At 42.4% G+C, this 17,948-nt stretch overlaps 1 protein-coding gene across 2 annotated transcripts; it reads left to right on the top strand.

The window, feature by feature from the left end:
* Nucleotides 1-672: 672 nt before the first annotated feature.
* On the top strand, nucleotides 673-16,693 carry sacs (sacsin molecular chaperone). 2 transcript variants are annotated; one of them, XM_076100464.1, is made up of 6 exons: nucleotides 673-703; nucleotides 961-1,107; nucleotides 1,367-2,852; nucleotides 3,566-3,657; nucleotides 4,536-4,562; nucleotides 5,142-16,693. In XM_076100464.1, exons 1-6 carry the CDS (start codon nucleotides 688-690, stop codon nucleotides 16,691-16,693), a joined length of 13,320 nt encoding a protein of 4,439 aa, XP_075956579.1. In that variant the 5' UTR covers nucleotides 673-687. The 2 variants fall into 2 exon arrangements, with proteins under 2 accessions (XP_075956579.1, XP_075956580.1); XM_076100465.1 differs by lacking the exon at nucleotides 4,536-4,562.
* The last annotated feature ends 1,255 nt before the right edge of the window (nucleotides 16,694-17,948 follow it).

The raw sequence follows: 17,948 nt of genomic DNA, 5'->3' as shown, positions 1-17,948 counted from the left end.
TAGGATTTAAACAACCACATCTCTGCAGTATAACAGTTTCTTTACAACAGTGAGGCTTACACAGCTTGGCTTTTTACAGGCAGGTTTGGACAGACTACACCACCGCTAGTCGATTTTCTGAAAGATATTCTGAGGAGGTACCCTGAAGGTGGACAGATTCTAAAAGTAAGTGTCATGCTATATTATTATTTCACATTTTACACCGACATCAGTTACATTTAGCATTATTTTGTGGATGTTAGCCTGATGCAAATCCCTCAAACAGGAAAAAAACAATAAAGTTTTTTGAGTACAATTGCTAACTTTGAGTTGTTGAGTTAACAGGCTATGTCAAGCTTGCACAAAAATATAGGGCATAGTTGTATTTTGGCTTTATTCTCTGGCATCAGCTATTAACATGCATAGTAGAAATACTGCCAGGGTGAAGGGCTGAGGTCCCGCTGGGGCCATCCTCTATAATAATGTGGTCATTTTACCGTAAGTTTTTTTTTTTTGATAAAAAAAAATCATTGTGCACATTACATTTCTTAAAACCGCAATAAAAGGCCCTGCCTTCGTAAATGCACATATTTGTTGTGTTCTATTTTGTAGGAGTTGATTCAAAATGCAGAGGATGCTGGAGCCACAGAAGTCAAGTTCATGTACGATGAGACGGAGTATGGAGTGGAGTCACTGTGGTCACCTGACATGGCTCAGCATCAAGGTTAGTGGTTACAGTTAATACAGCCCTTGTGTTTGCATGAATCTGTCCTGCTTACCGTAAGTATCATAAAGCAGGTGTTCTGTAGTTGATCCTCTGCTCCGACCTCCCTGTAAACGATGAAAAGGGAAAACGCAAACACGTTCGTTACGGGGATTATTGAAATACATTTTACACTGTACCTTTACTGTATATGTGTTTTAGGTTGTCATATTGAATACGAACATATGCTGACCTGGTGTTCACTCATGGTATTGCAGGGACGGCATTGTATGTTTACAATGATGCTGTGTTCACCGTGGAAGACTGGAATGGGATTCAGGAAATTGCGAGGAGCAGGAAGAGAGAGGATCCTTTGAAAGTTGGACGATTTGGGATTGGCTTCAATTCTGTGTACCATATTACAGGTTAGGTACAAATTACTGTCAAAATGCATTGTAAATTACATATAAGTTTTACATCGGTATCAAATCAGAGAAAAATATATATTTTTTCCAAACAATTGTGTTAAAATGACGTAGAACACAAAAAAAGCAGCGAATCCTGACATTGGAAAAGCTGGAACGTCTTTCATTTTTGCATGAAAAATGACCTGAAATGACACTATAGAATCAACAACATATTTAATTGATAATAATATTGTTTTTTTTTCTTCCTACTGCTTAGATGCTCCCAGTATATTTAGTGGAGACCAGATTGCCATGCTGGACCCTCATCAGACCCTGTTTGGTGTGCATGAGTCTGGGCAGTGTTGGAACTTGAAGACGGACATGAAGGAGATCACAGAACTTGCTGACCAGTTTACTCCCTACATTGGGATGTTTGGGAGCTCTGAGACAACCATTGAGGATGGCAGCTTTCCTGGAACATTGTTCCGCTTCCCGCTTCGCCTGAAACCCTCCCAGCTCAGTGGCAACATTTACAACAAAGAAAAGGTTTTGGAGCTATTTGAGTCTTTCAAAGCAGATGCAGACACAGTGCTCCTCTTCCTCAAGAGTGTTCAGAAGATCTCCTTGCATGTGCGTGAGTCTGATGGTACAGAGCGCATGTTGTTTCAGGTTACAGCAACAGAGAATACTGATGACAAGTTAGAAAGACCAAATGCAGTGAAGACACTGGATCAGGCTATAGACAGCTACAGCGATGGGGTTCCTAGTTCGACCATCACGTGCGTCACTTACCAAGTCAACATAGAGACTCAGGATGAAACGGCTAAAGAGACTCAGAGAATGACGTGGCTGGTTTGTAATGGAGTTGGAGGCAGAGGAATGTGTGCCGAGTTGGACTCTCTGGCAGACGATTTGAAGTTTATGCCCACTATTGGAATTGCTTTGCCTCTTACTCTGATCAATAAAGAAGACAAAGGTGCCACATCAGGCTTCTCAGGACGAGCTTTTTGCTTCCTTCCCCTTCCCCCTGGCGAGGAGAGCGAGACAGGGCTTCCAGTTCATGTCAGTGGCTTCTTCGGCCTCACAGACAACCGTAGGAGTATCAAGTGGCGGGAAGTGGACCAGTGGAGGGATCCAGCGGCCTTGTGGAATGAGCTGCTTATAATCACTGTCATCCCTAGGGCTTACTTCACGCTCATCACTGAGGCTATCAAAAGGGTACAAACAAAAAAGGACCAAGACTTTCCATTGTCTCCTACAGGGACCTATGGGGCCTGGCCAGATCCTAAGCGGGTCAAGTCCCGCTGGAAACCCATCCTCCAGCCGCTGTTTCATGACTTGCTACAGCAGCAGGTCATCTATTCCCTCGGTGAGAGCTGGATCCGGGTGGACCAGGCTGTGTTCTCGGAGCTAAACACAGACGAGGACATTTCAGAGACTGTGATCAACTACCTCCAAAGCTCAGGAACGCCGGTGGCAAAGGTGCCCGCTGCCGCAGACTTTATCTTGGCTGCCTGCATGACTGAGTCCACTCAAGTAAAGAAAGTGACTCCATCTTTGTTGCGGCAGGTGATCAGGAAGTACAAACACAAAGGTCCCTCACAGGAGAAGTTGCTGCTGCTGGAGTTTGCGCTTAGTGACGCCAATTACAGTGAACTCATAGGACTGGAGCTCCTGCCACTGCAAGATGAGACATTTACAACGTTTTCATCTTCTGTCAGTGAAAAAGATACCATTTACATTGCATCTGAGGAATACCCCAGGTAGATTTAAAGAAAAATGTGTATTTTCACTAACAAATTGTTGTAATTCTTGTCTAAATTACCTCAGTCTCTCCTTAATGTAGATTTACCTTGACTTCAAAAATTATTATCATAGGTGAAAAATTGTATTTCTACCTGAAATGAAGAGCAGTTAATTTTAATATTATTTAATATTATATTCAATATTTAGGCTTGATTTAAACGGATGCACCAGCCTGGAAGATCAGTTTGCCACCGAAGTCACAGTTAAAGTGTTAATAGAGCATCTCTCCTTTATCTGTATGAAGTGTGGATCGTTGTGCGTGGCTTTAGTGAGGTTACTGCAATTTACAAAGACCAGTTTTAAGGTGAAACACTTCTAAATCTGCAAAGCAGATGCAAATATGTGCAGGAATATTAAAGAGGTTGTGGCTGATTGTGTGATAAAGCTAGCGGCTTTGCTTCTGCCTTAAAAATCAGACAATAATTACATGGACATTGAAAACACAAATTCAATGACAGGAAAAGTGCGAATGACTTTTTGTGGACATACAGTACATTTGGCCCTTAGTGCATATTTTCAGTATTGATAGGGATGCGTTTGTTTTTAATCAAACTCTATCCCCTCTTATTTTATTGGTTTATATGGAGTCAAAAGACTAGATCAGTGACAGCATCAAGTGTTGTATATGGAAAATATTCTCACCGTTTTTTCCCTTTTGCTTTGTCCTAAGTTCTCTGTATCCAGGACTTGAGGGTCGGTTCCTATTGGAGAGCATTAAACCTTTAGTAATGGACACTTTGAAGGAAGCAGCCAAAAGCAGAGGTAATTCAACATATCTTTTCCACATAAATAACCTTGGTCCCAAACAGTAGTATACGACAGTAAAGCTGTGATTAATTTGAATGATGTTAGGGGCCCTGTACCACGTATAGTTTATAGTGAAGTATAAAAGTCCTTGTGATGACATTGTGTGTTATCTGGGTTCAGCCATGTTGTAGCAACGCTTGGTCACTTTACTCTCCTGCAATGCCAGCAGGGCATTAATGTCACCGCTAATAGATCATTTAGGAGTGAGAGGCAGAACGGGAACGAGAGAGTGAGCCTGCTGATTCATGGAAGAGTTGTTTTTGTGCCACACAGACATTCCACACGGCCCACGAGATCAGATCCCGAGTCCACTCACTGACATACGCAACCATGAGTATGACAAGAAGGCAGTGAGCCAGGCAGAGGAAATATGCTGAGTAACAGCTTTGTCCTTTAAAACCAAGATGAAAGACAGAGAATTTTGTAATTTAACATTTAACTATAGTAATGTGGACTCCTATTCATTTTTATTTTGATGTTGAATTTCACAAGTGTAGTATTGCCACTTTTTTGTACAATTATTAACCGTGTCTACAGAAATCTTTACTCCACTGCCCACTCTGGCCAACCCTGTTGATGATGTTAAAGTACCACTTTGGACTCACTCAGATCCCCCGACCTCCCCCTCTCCACCCATGTCTCACTCTTTCTTACTCACTCTCCGCAAAACTATTTTCCCAACCTGTACATTAGGTTGAGACAGGCTAAAACAATTCATCATTCTATGCTGAAAGACATCATTATTTTGTTTTAGTTTTTTTAATTTACATAAGACAGAGAAAGAGAGTAACATTCATCCCAGAACTCTAAAAAATGTGCCACTTCAATTACAGTACAACAATATCTTTGGGGGTGTTCTGGTAGGTATTTTGAAGTGTGTCAAATATAACGTAATAATAATAACACACTAAACTAATGCATGACTGTAAATGAGCAGCACGTGCAGTCAGAAAGACTCACAGATTTACAGCACTATGGCTTGCAGTGTTTTTCTGGGTATGTATGTCTTTGAGAAATAGTTTCCTTTACACTGAAATTATATGAATGAGGTCAAGATTGACAAGCTTTTAGTATACATTCAACATTGAACTGTGTGTGTGTGTGTGTACAGAACATGGTTTGTACAAGCATGTTTACATCAGAAATATGTGCTGCAATATAAATCTTGAATGTAGAGTGTGAATATACTAATTATTCCTAATCGTTTTTTAACAAACTTAAGTGAAAAGTTAATTTGTTTGTGCAGTGTGCTCTCCAATATGTCTAGAAACTGATTTAGTGGATTGTTAAGATGATTTTTGACAGTTGAACTTTCATCTTCAGACTGCTGCATCGTGCAAGAACAACCGCAAACCTAACTTTGTCATTTCTGATAGTTAACATTTACCTGTAAAATAATAACTGAGGCTAATTTCAGTTTTTTCCTTGACTTTTAACAGGAAGACCCTGCACTCAGCTACAAATGCTGAACTCTGAACGATCAGCTCGACTCATCAAGGAGATCCTATCTACAGCCTGGCTAACTAGAGACTTCATTGTCCGATGGGAACCTGGAAACAGAGAGTTGAAACATCCTACAGTTTCCTGGCTGAAGATGGTTTGGAAGCATCTCTATATACATTTTGCAGATGACCTAAGTACCTTTGACGACATGCCTTTGATCCCACTTGTGCCACTTGAGGAAAGCATGGACGTAGTTAAGCTTCTACATCTCAAAACTCCATCCCCCATAATTCTTGTGGATGAGGAAGAGGCGCCGCTCTCTGAAAACCTTCTTGACATCATGGAAAAGCTTGGAGGAGTAGTGATAAAAAAGCTGGATTCATGTTTGCAGCACCCTCTGCTGAAGAATTTCATCCATCCTTCCTCTCCTGGTCTGCTTCTGCAAATTATGGACAGATTACCAACACAACGATTATCCGGCCTAGTCTGTTCTTTCTCAGTCAAAGAGAAGATTGCGCTCAGAAACTTTCTTGCAGGACTGTCTGACATTACAGAGAGGGAAAAGCATACCCTGCTGGAGCTTTCCATCTTCGAGAAAGTGGGAACCTGCTCTGAAGGTACCTCAGCATTTACATCACTGAGAGGGGCTCGAGCTTTACATCACAGAGCCAAGTATCCACCAGATGTGAAATTGTCCATAAATCTTGTGGGTTGCTGTGACGAAGAATCAATCCGCCTCATAAAGATGCTGAATGTACAACAACTGAAAACAACAGAATGTTTGAAGATGATTATTCAGGACATTGAGCGGGGGTTCTACACAACAGATGAGACAACCCAGGTCATGCTTTGGGCACTTAAACATCTGGCATTTCTAAAAAATGAAAACTCAACTGTAATTCGATGGCTTTCTGGTCTTACATTTATTCAGTTGCCTTGTGGAAAGTCAGTCAAAGCCTCAGATCTTTTTGATCCCGAGCTGGAGATTCTACAGAACCTGTTCTACATGGAAGAGAAAACCAGATTTCCCACAAGTCCATTCACGTCTTCCCCTGATATTCTTCATTCACTCAGACAACTGGGACTACGAAATGAAGTACAGCTCAGTGAAAAAGATGTACTCAAAGTGGCAAAGAAAATAGAGGAGATACAAAGCAGCAAGGAGCCAGAAATGGAATTCCTAATTACAAAGGCGAAAACACTCCTGCAAATACTTAACAGACAAACCAAGCTGGTAAAATCAGCTGATGCTCAGACATCATTGCTAAAACTGAAATGGGTACCTGTCTGCAAAGAAAGACCTCTAACTTATCCGAAATCCCTTGCTTGGGTTGGAGATAATCTCAATATCTGCTCTTTGTCAGAGATGTGTGACATATCCCATGCAGTGCTTGTGGGATCTTCAGTAGCACTAGTTGAACACACATCTGCAGGTATGAAGAAGGCACTGAAACTATCCGCAGAGCCTCAGGTGGATCAAGTATTACAGCACCTTAAAGCAGTGAATGATTGGCATAAATCTCAAGCATTCACCACAGAGGATTGGTATCAATTCCAGCAGATCTTGTTTGAGATATACGGTTTCATGCAGGCTCATCTTGAGGATGCAAGAGAAGCAATGAAATCCCTTCCCTTTGATTGGGTGTGGACGGGGAAGACATTCTCATCACCTGGCCAGACAGTACTAAAGCCCCTCCCTGATCTAGACTTGCAGCCTTACCTGTACTCCTTGCCAAAGACAATAAGGAAGTTTCACAAGCTGTTTAAGTTTTGTGGTTCAGTTGAAGAGGTTGTGTCAAGCCACGTGTTTGAAGTCATCAGCACCATCCAACAAAGGTGTGAAGGAGAGATTACCAAGGAGGAAAGCAAACATGATATTGTACTTTTAGTCAACATCCTGAGATGGCTGAACAGCAATCAGATAGATGTAGATACTAACATGCATGTGCCGATTCTTTGTTACAAGGACCCAAGCAAATTAGCTTTGAAGCCCATTCATGAATGCACCTACTGTGACATCAAGGTTGATGATTTGAATGACTTGCTTGAGGATGCATCAGAGCCCATTATATTAGTCCATGATGACATCCCCATGAAAACCGCAGAGTGGTTGAAGGTGCCATGTTTGAGCACAAGGTTGATAAACCCAGAGAACCTTGGCTTTGAACAATCAGGCCAACGAGAACCTCTAACAGTGAGAATAAAGAACATCTTGGAGGAATATCCATCTGTAGCAGACATTTTTAAAGAGCTCCTCCAAAATGCTGATGATGCAAGTGCAACAGAGTGCAGTTTCCTCATTGACATGAGAAAAAACACTGACATTCGAGAGAATCTCCTTGACCCTGGCATGGTTGTTTGCCACGGGCCCTCCTTGTGGTCTTTCAACAGCTCTGTATTCTCAGACGCTGACTTTCTGAACATCACACGGTTAGGTGGTTCTGTGAAGAGATGTGAAGCAGACAAAGTTGGCAAGTTTGGCCTGGGCTTCAACTCCGTTTATCACATCACTGATATCCCCATCATAATGAGCAGAGAGTTCATGATCATGTTTGATCCTAACATCAATCACATCAGCAAGCACATCAGAGACAGGTCTAATCCAGGGATTAAAATCAACTGGAGCAAACAACAGAAAAGGCTGAGAAAATTTCCTAACCAGTTCAAACCTTTCATCAATGTCTTCAACTGCCAGCTTCCTCTAGCTCAGGATTCCCCATACAAGTACAATGGTACACTGTTCAGACTCCCATTCAGAACAGAGCAGGAAGCGTCAGGAAGTGAAATCAGTAGTCTATACTACAACACCACAGACATCTATTCCCTGGTTGATGAGTTCAGCATATGTGGCCATCGGTTCATTCTGTTTACTCAGCATGTCGGAAGTATGGTCTTGAAATACTTGAAATATGAGGAACCAAATCCAGCAGGAGCACAAGATGTCGTCACCATCAACAAAAGTGTGTGGTCATCCAAATCCTCATACGGACCTCTGAGTATCCTCAAAACTGCAGCGAAGGTGATGAAGAAAGTTGCAAGCACCAACAGGGTACCTGCTGATGTTCCCAAGTCCGGCTGCATCATACGCGTTTTGGTGGAGGAGTTTCATAATGTGTTCAAACGCATTGTCGATCTCCATTCGCCACTGTTCAGAGGTTCAGAGGAAGATCCTAACCAGTACTTTGAGATGGCTGCTAAAGGTGTTCAGACAAGACGACTCACAGATGACATGCCCGCAAAAGCAGTCGAGGTCACCAACTGGCTCATTTGCTCATGCATGGATGCAACTGAGGCACTCAAGTTTTCCCTCAGTGATAGTGGAAAAAGACTTGGACTAGTGCCTTGTGGTGGAGTGGCTGTTCTGCTCTCAGAAGAAGAGAATCGCAAATGGACAGTAAAGACAAATACCACACCAATTGGAGAAGTGTTTTGTTACTTACCTCTCAGAATCAAAACAGGCTTACCAGTCCACATTAACGGCTGCTTTGCTGTGACCTCCAACCGCAAAGAGATCTGGAAGACAGACACCAAAGGACAGTGGAACTCTGTGTTCATGAGACATGTTATTGTCCAGGCTTATTTATCAGCCCTCTCAATGCTACGTTCAATGACTGAAAGTGAAGAACTGCTTGACTACAGCTATTATGCAGCATGGCCAGATCCAAGTCAGGTGCATGATGACTTCACAGTGGTCAGCCAGGGTGTCTACCAAGAAATAGCCAAAGGAGGTGACGGTGAGCATGCAAAGGTTTTCTCAGACGGCAAAACCTGGGTGTCAATCAAATACGTCAGATTCCTTGATGATGCCTTACTCTGTAGGCCAGACATTGGTCCTGCTGCTTTCAAGATATTCTTGAAATATCTCAAGAAGAGTGGCTCACAAGACCTCTGTGCTGTTGAGCTGCCTGACTGGGTGAAGGAGGGATTTGATGATGCTGGATGTAGAGGAAAGTTGATGGAAAACACCCTAACAGAGAAGCAGTTCTTTTCAGATGTCTTTTTCCCTCACATCCAGGAAATCGACAGAGAGCTTCGAGATCCCCTGGTGCATTATGTCTTGAATGAAAAACTTGAAGATTTTGACTCAATCCTCAGGGTTACTCCTTGTATCCCATGCTGTGGCCCCAAGAAGGAACTGGTTTTACCTTCCAGACTCATTCACCCAGAGGGAAGAGTTGCTAAGCTCTACAACACTGATGATGGAAGATTTCCTGAAGGCACTGCTAAAGACTACCTAAACCCTGTTTGTCTAGTGAAGCTATTGCAGTTAGGCATGGTCAAAGATGATCTGTCATGGGAGGATCTGATTGAACGTGCTCAATCTGTTATCGATCTTAATGAAAGTGATCACACAGCTGCATGCTTTCGTAGCAGTATAGTGTTGAGTCTCATTGATGAGAAACTTAAGATGAGTGATCCTGGAGCAGCTGAGCTCTTGGAAAAGCTGCATGACACCAAGTTCCTTCCATTCCTGACAAGACCTGCAGGATTTTCACTGCCATGGCATGGTAACAACTTTCCCCCAACAACAATGTTCTCTGCTAGAGAACTATTCACAACTGAACATCAGGAAACAGTGTGTCTGATGAAGCCAATACTGAATGAGAATTCTCCATCTTTCAAAGGTTGCGGTGCAATGTCATTGGCTGTGAAAGACTGCCTTGGTCTGATAAGGAAGCCTTCAGTTGGACTGGTCATCAGTCAACTCAAGAAACTTTCTCAATCATTTGATGGTGTCACATTGTATCAGGAGAACATAACAAATGCCTGTTACAAGTTCCTTCATGAGGAAATGCTACAGGATAAGAAAGCAAAAGAACAAATAACTGAGGAACTGAAAGAGTTCAATTCCATCCTGGTGGAGAACACGTATGTCAATCCCTCCAAAGTTGCATTCCACCTGAATTTTGATGCAGCTCCACATCTTTATCAGCTCCCAAACAAATACAGAAACAGCTGCCGTGAGCTCTTTGAAAATGTTGGGGTACAGCCCAGCTTCACAGTCGAAGATTTCTCAACTGTTCTTGAAACTGTGAAGGAAGAATGTGGGAGAAGGGTACTCACCGAGGAGAACTTCCAGTTGTGTCGCAGAATTATTAGTGAAGGAATATGGAGCTTGATCCGAGACAAGAACCAAGAATACTGCCAAACACATTTTGGTGGGATTCTATTACCCGACTTCAATTTGACATTGCAGCCATCAAAATCACTATGCTACAATGACTGCCCTTGGATCAAAGTCAGAGACTCTTCTGTGAAGTACTGTCATGGAGATATTCCAAGAGAGGTCGCTGTGAAATTAGGGGCAGTCCCAAAACGCCACAAAGCCTTGGAGAGGTATGCCTCAAATGTCTGCTTCACTCCACCTGGGACTGAGTTTGGACAGAAAGAAAAACTCACAAGCAGAATTAAGAGCATTCTCAATGCTTATCCATCAGAAAAAGAAATGCTAAAAGAGCTGCTTCAAAATGCAGATGATGCCAAAGCCACTGAAATTTACTTTGTTTTTGATGCAAGGATACACCCCACAGACAGAATCTTTGATGATAAATGGATCCCAATGCAAGGCCCTGCCCTCTGTGTATATAACAACCAGCCTTTCACAGAGGATGATGTCAGAGGTATACAGAACCTCGGACGAGGAACAAAAGAGGCCAATCCAGGCAAAACCGGTCAATACGGCATAGGATTCAACTCTGTCTATCACATCACTGACTGCCCGTCCTTCATCTCAAACAATGACATTCTCTGTATCTTTGATCCACATGCACAGTATGCACCTGGGGCCACATCCATGAGTCCTGGAAGAATGTTTAGAGACTTGGACTCTGATTTCAGATCTCAGTTTTCAGATGTTCTCAGTCTTTACTTGGGAGTCCATTTTAAGTTAGAACGCAGCACAATGTTCAGATTCCCCATCCGCTCTAAGGAGATGGCAAAGACATCAGAGATCAGTTCGGTCCCTGCGTCAGACAGAATGGTGCAAAACCTTCTGGATAAGCTAAAAACCGACGGTGCAGAGCTTCTGATGTTCCTCAACCACATGGAGAAAATATCAATCTGTGAAATTGATAATGCATCTGGAGCACTGAAAGTGCTCTATTCTGTGACAGCCAAAATAACAGATGGTGATCGGCTGAAACGCAAACAGTTTCATGCTTCAGTCATTGATAGTGTGACCAAAAAGAAGCAGCTCACTGCTATCCCAGTCCAACAGATAACCTACACAATGGACATAGAGGACAATGATGGAAATATGACCACATGGATGATCTGCAACCGATCTGGCTTCCCCAACATTGAAAATGTCTCAAAAAGTGTGATCTCAGCTCACAAAAATGAAGACATAACTCTATTTCCACGTGGAGGGGTAGCTGCATGTGTAAGCCACAACTACAAAAAACCCCACCGAGCTTTCTGCTTTCTGCCCCTCTCACTGGAGACTGGCTTGCCTTTTCATGTCAATGGGCATTTTGCCCTAGACTCTGCTAGAAGAAACCTGTGGAGAGATGACAATGGAGTGGGGGTAAGGAGTGACTGGAATAACAATTTGATGACATCACTGATAGCCCCTGCCTGTGTGGAACTGCTGATTCAGCTTAAGCGTCGATACTTCCCAGGTCCTGATCCCACCATGACCGTACTACAAGGAACACCGCTTCATGTTGTTAAAGATACATTGCGAAAATATCTGTTCTTCCTCCCAGTCAATAGACTGGACATACAGCCAGATTGGTACTGCCTGGTTAAAGCAATCTACAACTGTATCCATGCTGACTTGAAGCGTCTGCTACCTGTTGTCAGAGCAGCGCACATGGACAACGCGGACATGCACTCTGTCATTTACGTTTCATGGGTGAACACATCCACTGCAAACAAAGGCAAAGCCTTTTTTGACAATCTGCTTCAAGATGAACTTCAGCACTTGAAAAACACAGAATACAACATCACCTCAAGGAAATCTGTGGCTGAAAATGTTTACAGGCTGAAGACCTTGCTTCTGGATATTGGTTTCAACCTGATTCACAGCTGCGATGAGACAGCAAATCTCTACTTCTGTTTGGAAGATGCTGGGATACCAGTCAGTTATGTGACACCAGAAGATGTCCGCAACTTTCTTCACACTTTCTCATCACCAGACACGTCTTGCCATGTTGGAAAACTCCCCTGTCGTCTCCAACAGTCAAACTACAAGCTAGTTCATAACTTGAAGCTTCTAGTCGACTACTGCTTCAAAGATAGGGAAGTGGATGAAGTCACAATTGAGGGTTTGCCTCTGTTGATAACAATGGACACTGTGCTTCAGGTGTTTGATTCCAAGAGACCGAAGTTCCTGACAACACATCATGAGCTGATCTCATCAAGGAAAGAAATGTTCATGAATACACTGTACATCAGGTACAGCAACATCCTTCTGAAAGCAGGAGCTGCAAAGATCTTTGACATCAGCTGCTTTGGTGACCTACTGGGGTCTGTTCTTCCAAGAGAGTATCGGACAAGGATCCCTGTTAAGTGGAGAGACACCTTTGCAAGTGAATCTTGGCTGAAGAGTGTGTGGAATTTTATCAGTGAGAATGTCGCTGTTAAGGAGGATCAGGCAGACATCAAACCCAGTTTTGACACAGTGCTTGACATTCTGAAAGACTGGGCTTTGCTACCTGGAATCAAATTCATGGCAAGAGAAAAGATTGTTGTTCCTGACCATGATGTGCTTTTACCTCTGAGTTTGATGAACATAGCCATATTTCCACATGGCCAAAATGACAAAGTCTTTCACACACTAATGAAAGCAGGGTGCATTCAGCTTGCAGTGAACAAAATCTGTGTCAAAGAGAACCCCATCATGCCTTTTCTGGCACAGCACACAGCAAATATTGAAAACCCATCAAGTGTTCTGAAGGCTGTAGAGTACATTATCCAGACATCTGCATTTAAAGCAGCAAACCTGACTGACAAGGACTTTGAGGCTCTTCTGTTGTATTTCAACTGCAACCTAGCTAACCTCACACAACAGGATGCACAGAGCCTAAAACTCCTCCCGTGTTTTAAATCAGTCAGTGGGAGATACATCAGCATTGCAAACTATGGGACAAACTACGTCCTTGCAAAAAGCATCCCCACTGCAGACATAGACAAATGGGCTCACACAGCCTCTTTGGCATTTCTTGCTGACAATCATCAGCTGAAAGAACTGTACACCTTCCTTGGCTGCATGCCAATTGATGACTTAGAAATCTACCTTCAACATCTCCTGCCAAAGTTTGAGAGTTTTTCCTATGATGCCAAAGTTGAACACATTGTCTACTTGAAGGAGAGACTTTTGTCAATGGAAGAATCATGTGAGATGAAGAATCAGCTCTATGAGAAATTGGAGGGACTGTTGTTCATCTATGACTACTCAAACAGACTCCGGCCAACCAAGTTTTTCTCTGATGAGACAGTGAAGGTGTTCGAAGTTATGCTACCTGCAAAGTCATTCATACCAAGTGACTTTTTTAAGAAAGTTGAGCAGGTATCAAAACCCAGGAATGGGACATTGTTGCTCACGCCATGGATAACCTTTCTGAGAAGTATTGGTCTCAAGCACGAAGTGTCACAGCAGCAGGTTCTTCAGTTTGCAAAAGAGGTCAGCATCAAAGCCCAAACAGAGAGCTGGTCCAAAGAAAAAGTGCAAACCATTGTCGATGTACTCTTAAACCACATTTTCAATGAGAGGACAGATCTGTTGCAGGGTACTTTTCTGAAGGAGCTCTCAATGATACCATTCCTGTGTCCCGAGAGAGCCCCCAAAGAACTCATCAAGCTTCATTCGCAGTACCAAGAGATGAGTGGCACAATTCCTCTGATTCGTTTCAGTGGGTCTCAGGTAAATCCAAAATTCAAGCAAACAGATATCATTCACTTGCTTTGGACATCTTGCCCAATTCTACCCGAGAAAGCTACACCATCAAGCATAAAGGACCAGGAGGGGAACACTCTCACTGGACAGGAACAACTTGACCATGTGCTGGACACATTAGGTGTCAACTTGGATCCACCATTGGAGAAAGTCCTAAGCAACTGCAAAAACATCTGCAACATATCCAATCCGGATGATGAAATGGTAAAAACAAGGAACAAAGTTTTAAAGTCCACCTACGAGTTTCTCAATGCAGATAAAAGAGATTTCCATTACCAACTTCGTGGAGTGGCTGTTGTCATGGTTGAAGATGGCTGGAAATTGCTGAAACCTGAAGAGGTTGTTATTAATTTGGAAAATGAATCTGACTTCAAACCCTACTTGTACAAATTGCCTCTTGAGCTTGGTACCTTTCATCAACTGTTCAAACTTCTTGGTACAGAAGACGTTGTGTCAACCAAACAGTATGTTGAAGTGCTGTGGCGAATTTACAGAAGTTCAGAGGGCAAGCAGCTTGATCCAAATGAAATGAGAACTGTGAAAAGGGTTGTTTCAGGATTGTTCAAGTCCCTCCAAAATGATCCAGTGGAAATTCGCAAAGATCTCGAGAGTCTCAAAGATTTGATATTTTATATGCCAAGTCATGACGGTAGATTAGCTAAATCCAATAGCTTGGTGTTTGATGATGCCCCACACTACAAGAGCAGAATTCAGGGTAACGTTGGAGTTCAGATGCTTGTGGACATGAGCCAGTGCTATCTGGGAAAAGATCACGCCTTCCACACAAAGCTGATCATGCTACTTCCACAGAAACTAAGGCCGAGACTATTGAGTGGCATTCTTGAAGAGCAACTTGATGAGGATTCTCCAAGAATGTGCCAGTTTGGAGGTCTTTGCTCACTTCAAGGCCGCCTTCAGCTGTTGCTGTCATCAGAGCAGTTCATCACAGGACTGATCAGAATAATGAAACATGAGAATGACAACGCATACCTTGTGAATGAGGAAAAAGCCATACGCCTCTGCAAAGCACTTTGTGAAGGATTAAAAGTTTCTTGTTTTGAGAAACTCCAAACAACATTAAGAGTGAAAGGATGTAGCCCCATCCCACACAGCCGCAGCGAAACACTTGCCTTCCTCAAGAGGTATGGGACAGCGGTGATTCACCTCTACATCCAGCATTCAGACAGCAAAGACATAAATTTTCTCTTAGCACTGGCAATGACATTGAAGTCTGCTACAGACAATTTGATTTCTGACACATCGTATCTGATTGCCATGCTGGGTTGCAATGACATCTACAGAATCACAGAAAAGCTGGACAACCTTGGGGTTAAGTACGACTCAACGGAGCCTTCGAAACTTGAGCTACCGCTACCTGGAACCCCCATACCAGCTGAGATACATCACACACTACTCATGGATCCCATGAATGTATTTTATCCAGGAGAGTATGTGGGTTACCTTGTCGACTCTGAGGGTGGAGACATCTACGGGTCCTACCAGCCTACCTATACATATGCTATCATTGTTCGAGAAGTAGAAAGAGATGAGGAGGAAAACACAAGTTTCCTTGGAAAATGCTTCCAGATTGACATTGGTTACAGTGAGTACAAAGTAGTGAGTTCCCTTGACTTGTACAAATTCTCAAGACAAGATGAAAGTAACCATGCACGAGACACCAGTGCCCCATCAACTCCTACAAGCCCAAACAGTCGGTCTTCTGGCCCACGAATGGTCCCTCCTGCTTTTTCTGGTAAGGAAAACCTCCGACCCCCCACTCAAAAACAGTCTCCAAAAAAGATCAAGCTTCATACATTGCCTGAGATCCTGAAAGAAGTGACCTTAGTAGTTGAACAAGCTTGGAAGCTTCATGAGACAGAGAGAAAAAAGATAATCCGCAGATTGTATCTCAAGTGGCATCCAGACAAAAATGCTGAGAATTTGGACATTGCCACCGAAGTCTTCAAGCACTTACAGAACGAGATCAACAGGATGGAGAAACAGACTTTGGCTGATCAGCAAAATACAGAGAGAGCTTCCAGAAGACCGTTCTCCACATCATCATCCCGCTTCCAGTCAGAGAAGTTCTCATATCAAAGGTTTTATTCATCGTGGAACCAAGAAGCAACAAATCACAAGTCAGAAAGGCAACAGTTCAGGGAACATTATACAAGCCATGCAGGTTCATCACATTCTCACCGTTTCTTTGTGCCCCCTACTTTCAAGACAGTTGGAAACCCAGTGGAAGCCCGCAGATGGCTGAGACAAGCAAGAGCAAACTACTCTGCTGCTCGGAATGATCTCCATAAAAATGCCAATGAGTGGGTTTGTTTCAAATGCTACCTAGCCACAAAACTTGCACTGATAGCTGCCGACTATGCAGTCAGAGGAAAGTCAGACAAAGATGTGAAACCAACTGCTCTGGCTCAAAAAGTGGAGGAGTACAACTCCCAGTTAAAAGGCCTTTCAAAGGATGTTCAGATCCTGGAGGGATATGGTGTGGACAGCCTGAGAACCCGCTATCCCGATCTGCTGCCGTTTCCACAGATTCCCAACGACAGATACACATCTGAGGTGGCAATGAGAGTGATGGAATGTACCGCACGGATTATTATAAAACTTGAAACCTTTGTGCAGCAAAAAATATAATACCGTTCAACGATGAAAATGAAACTACAGTTTGCATAGATCCTCTACTGAATAGAAGGGCACCCATGGCTGTGTGCAATACAGATCATGTGTATCATTTTTAATAAAATTACAAGTATCCAGCTGGCTGCTTATGGTACAAATACAGTTTCTACCGGTGATGGTGGTGCTGTGGCCCATGCACAGTAAATAAATGTAGAGCTTCCATAACCTTTTAGGCTGTTGTAATATGTGTAAAAAGAAATCAGCATTTGCTGTACCAAAGTCCCCACATTGACTATATTTGCTCTGAGTTAGATTAATACATATGCAACTTTTTTTAACTTTCTTTTATAAATACAAAATATATATAAATATATATTTTCTTGCCACACAAAACCAGTTGAGTGTACTGAAAGGATATGCTTAAAATGAAATGTCAAATACTGCATATACTGTTATGCAACGGGTCCTATTTGCAAGATCTCATCAAGGGAAGGAAATGTTTGTAAACCTTTTTTGTATTGTTATGGTTGATTTCATATAATTTCTGTAAAAAGTTGTAAATTTTCTGTGACATAGCCAGTCAGTTGTTAAGGACAAAGCACTTTTATTTAAACCCATGTACTCACACTTGCAACTGTAGAGCACTTGTGTCACCCCAGCAACTCGGGAGAATCCAACTGTGAAAGGAAAACTCTTTAAATGCAATTGTTTTTTTCATTGGAGATATGTCTTGTTTTGTTCTAGCCATGTTAAAGGTCTGTTGTGCTCTATACAGTAACATTTGGTGACTGTTGTGCATCATTGCCTGTTCATATGAACAAAGTGTACTCTGGGCCTCTACAGCAAATCTGCTTTTAATACTAACATTTTGGATAGGGCAGTGATGACTGCAGCTCAGCTTTTGCTTTAATAAGTCATCCAAAAGTTGTTTCTTTTTACAGAGAATAATAAGTAGGACAGTGATAAAATACAGAGCCATATATGTGGGCATAACACCTTAAGTTAACTTTTGCCAGCATGAAACCATGTTCATACGTTTTCAGTAATTTAAACTTCTCCAGTTTAAGGAACAGAGCAGCATTAAACTGTGATGCTTGTGTTTAACTGCATAATTTGCTTGATTTTTACATTTATTTTGAAGGACTATACACAGACCACATATTGTAAATGTCATTTTCCAACAAAATTTAAAATGTGCTTCTTGGTATTTGTTGTCCTATTCCACTTTCAGCTCGAGGTGTGGCAGCTGTGGGTGTCTCCTTGAATAAAC

This window comes from Anarhichas minor, unplaced genomic scaffold (assembly GCF_050575085.1).
Source record: "Anarhichas minor isolate MPS153535 unplaced genomic scaffold, ASM5057508v1 ptg000026l, whole genome shotgun sequence".
NCBI classification, from domain to species: domain Eukaryota; kingdom Metazoa; phylum Chordata; class Actinopteri; order Perciformes; family Anarhichadidae; genus Anarhichas; species Anarhichas minor.
The sequence above is the reverse complement of the archived record's forward strand: the minus strand, read 5'-3'. Positions and strand labels throughout refer to the sequence as shown.

Coding starts and splice junctions, on each gene's coding strand:
- sacs (XM_076100464.1), top strand. Junction 1,108..1,366: donor TTCTGTGTACCATATTACAG/GTTAGGTACAAA, acceptor CCTACTGCTTAG/ATGCTCCCAGTATATTTAGT. Junction 2,853..3,565: donor GCATCTGAGGAATACCCCAG/GTAGATTTAAAG, acceptor CTTTGTCCTAAG/TTCTCTGTATCCAGGACTTG.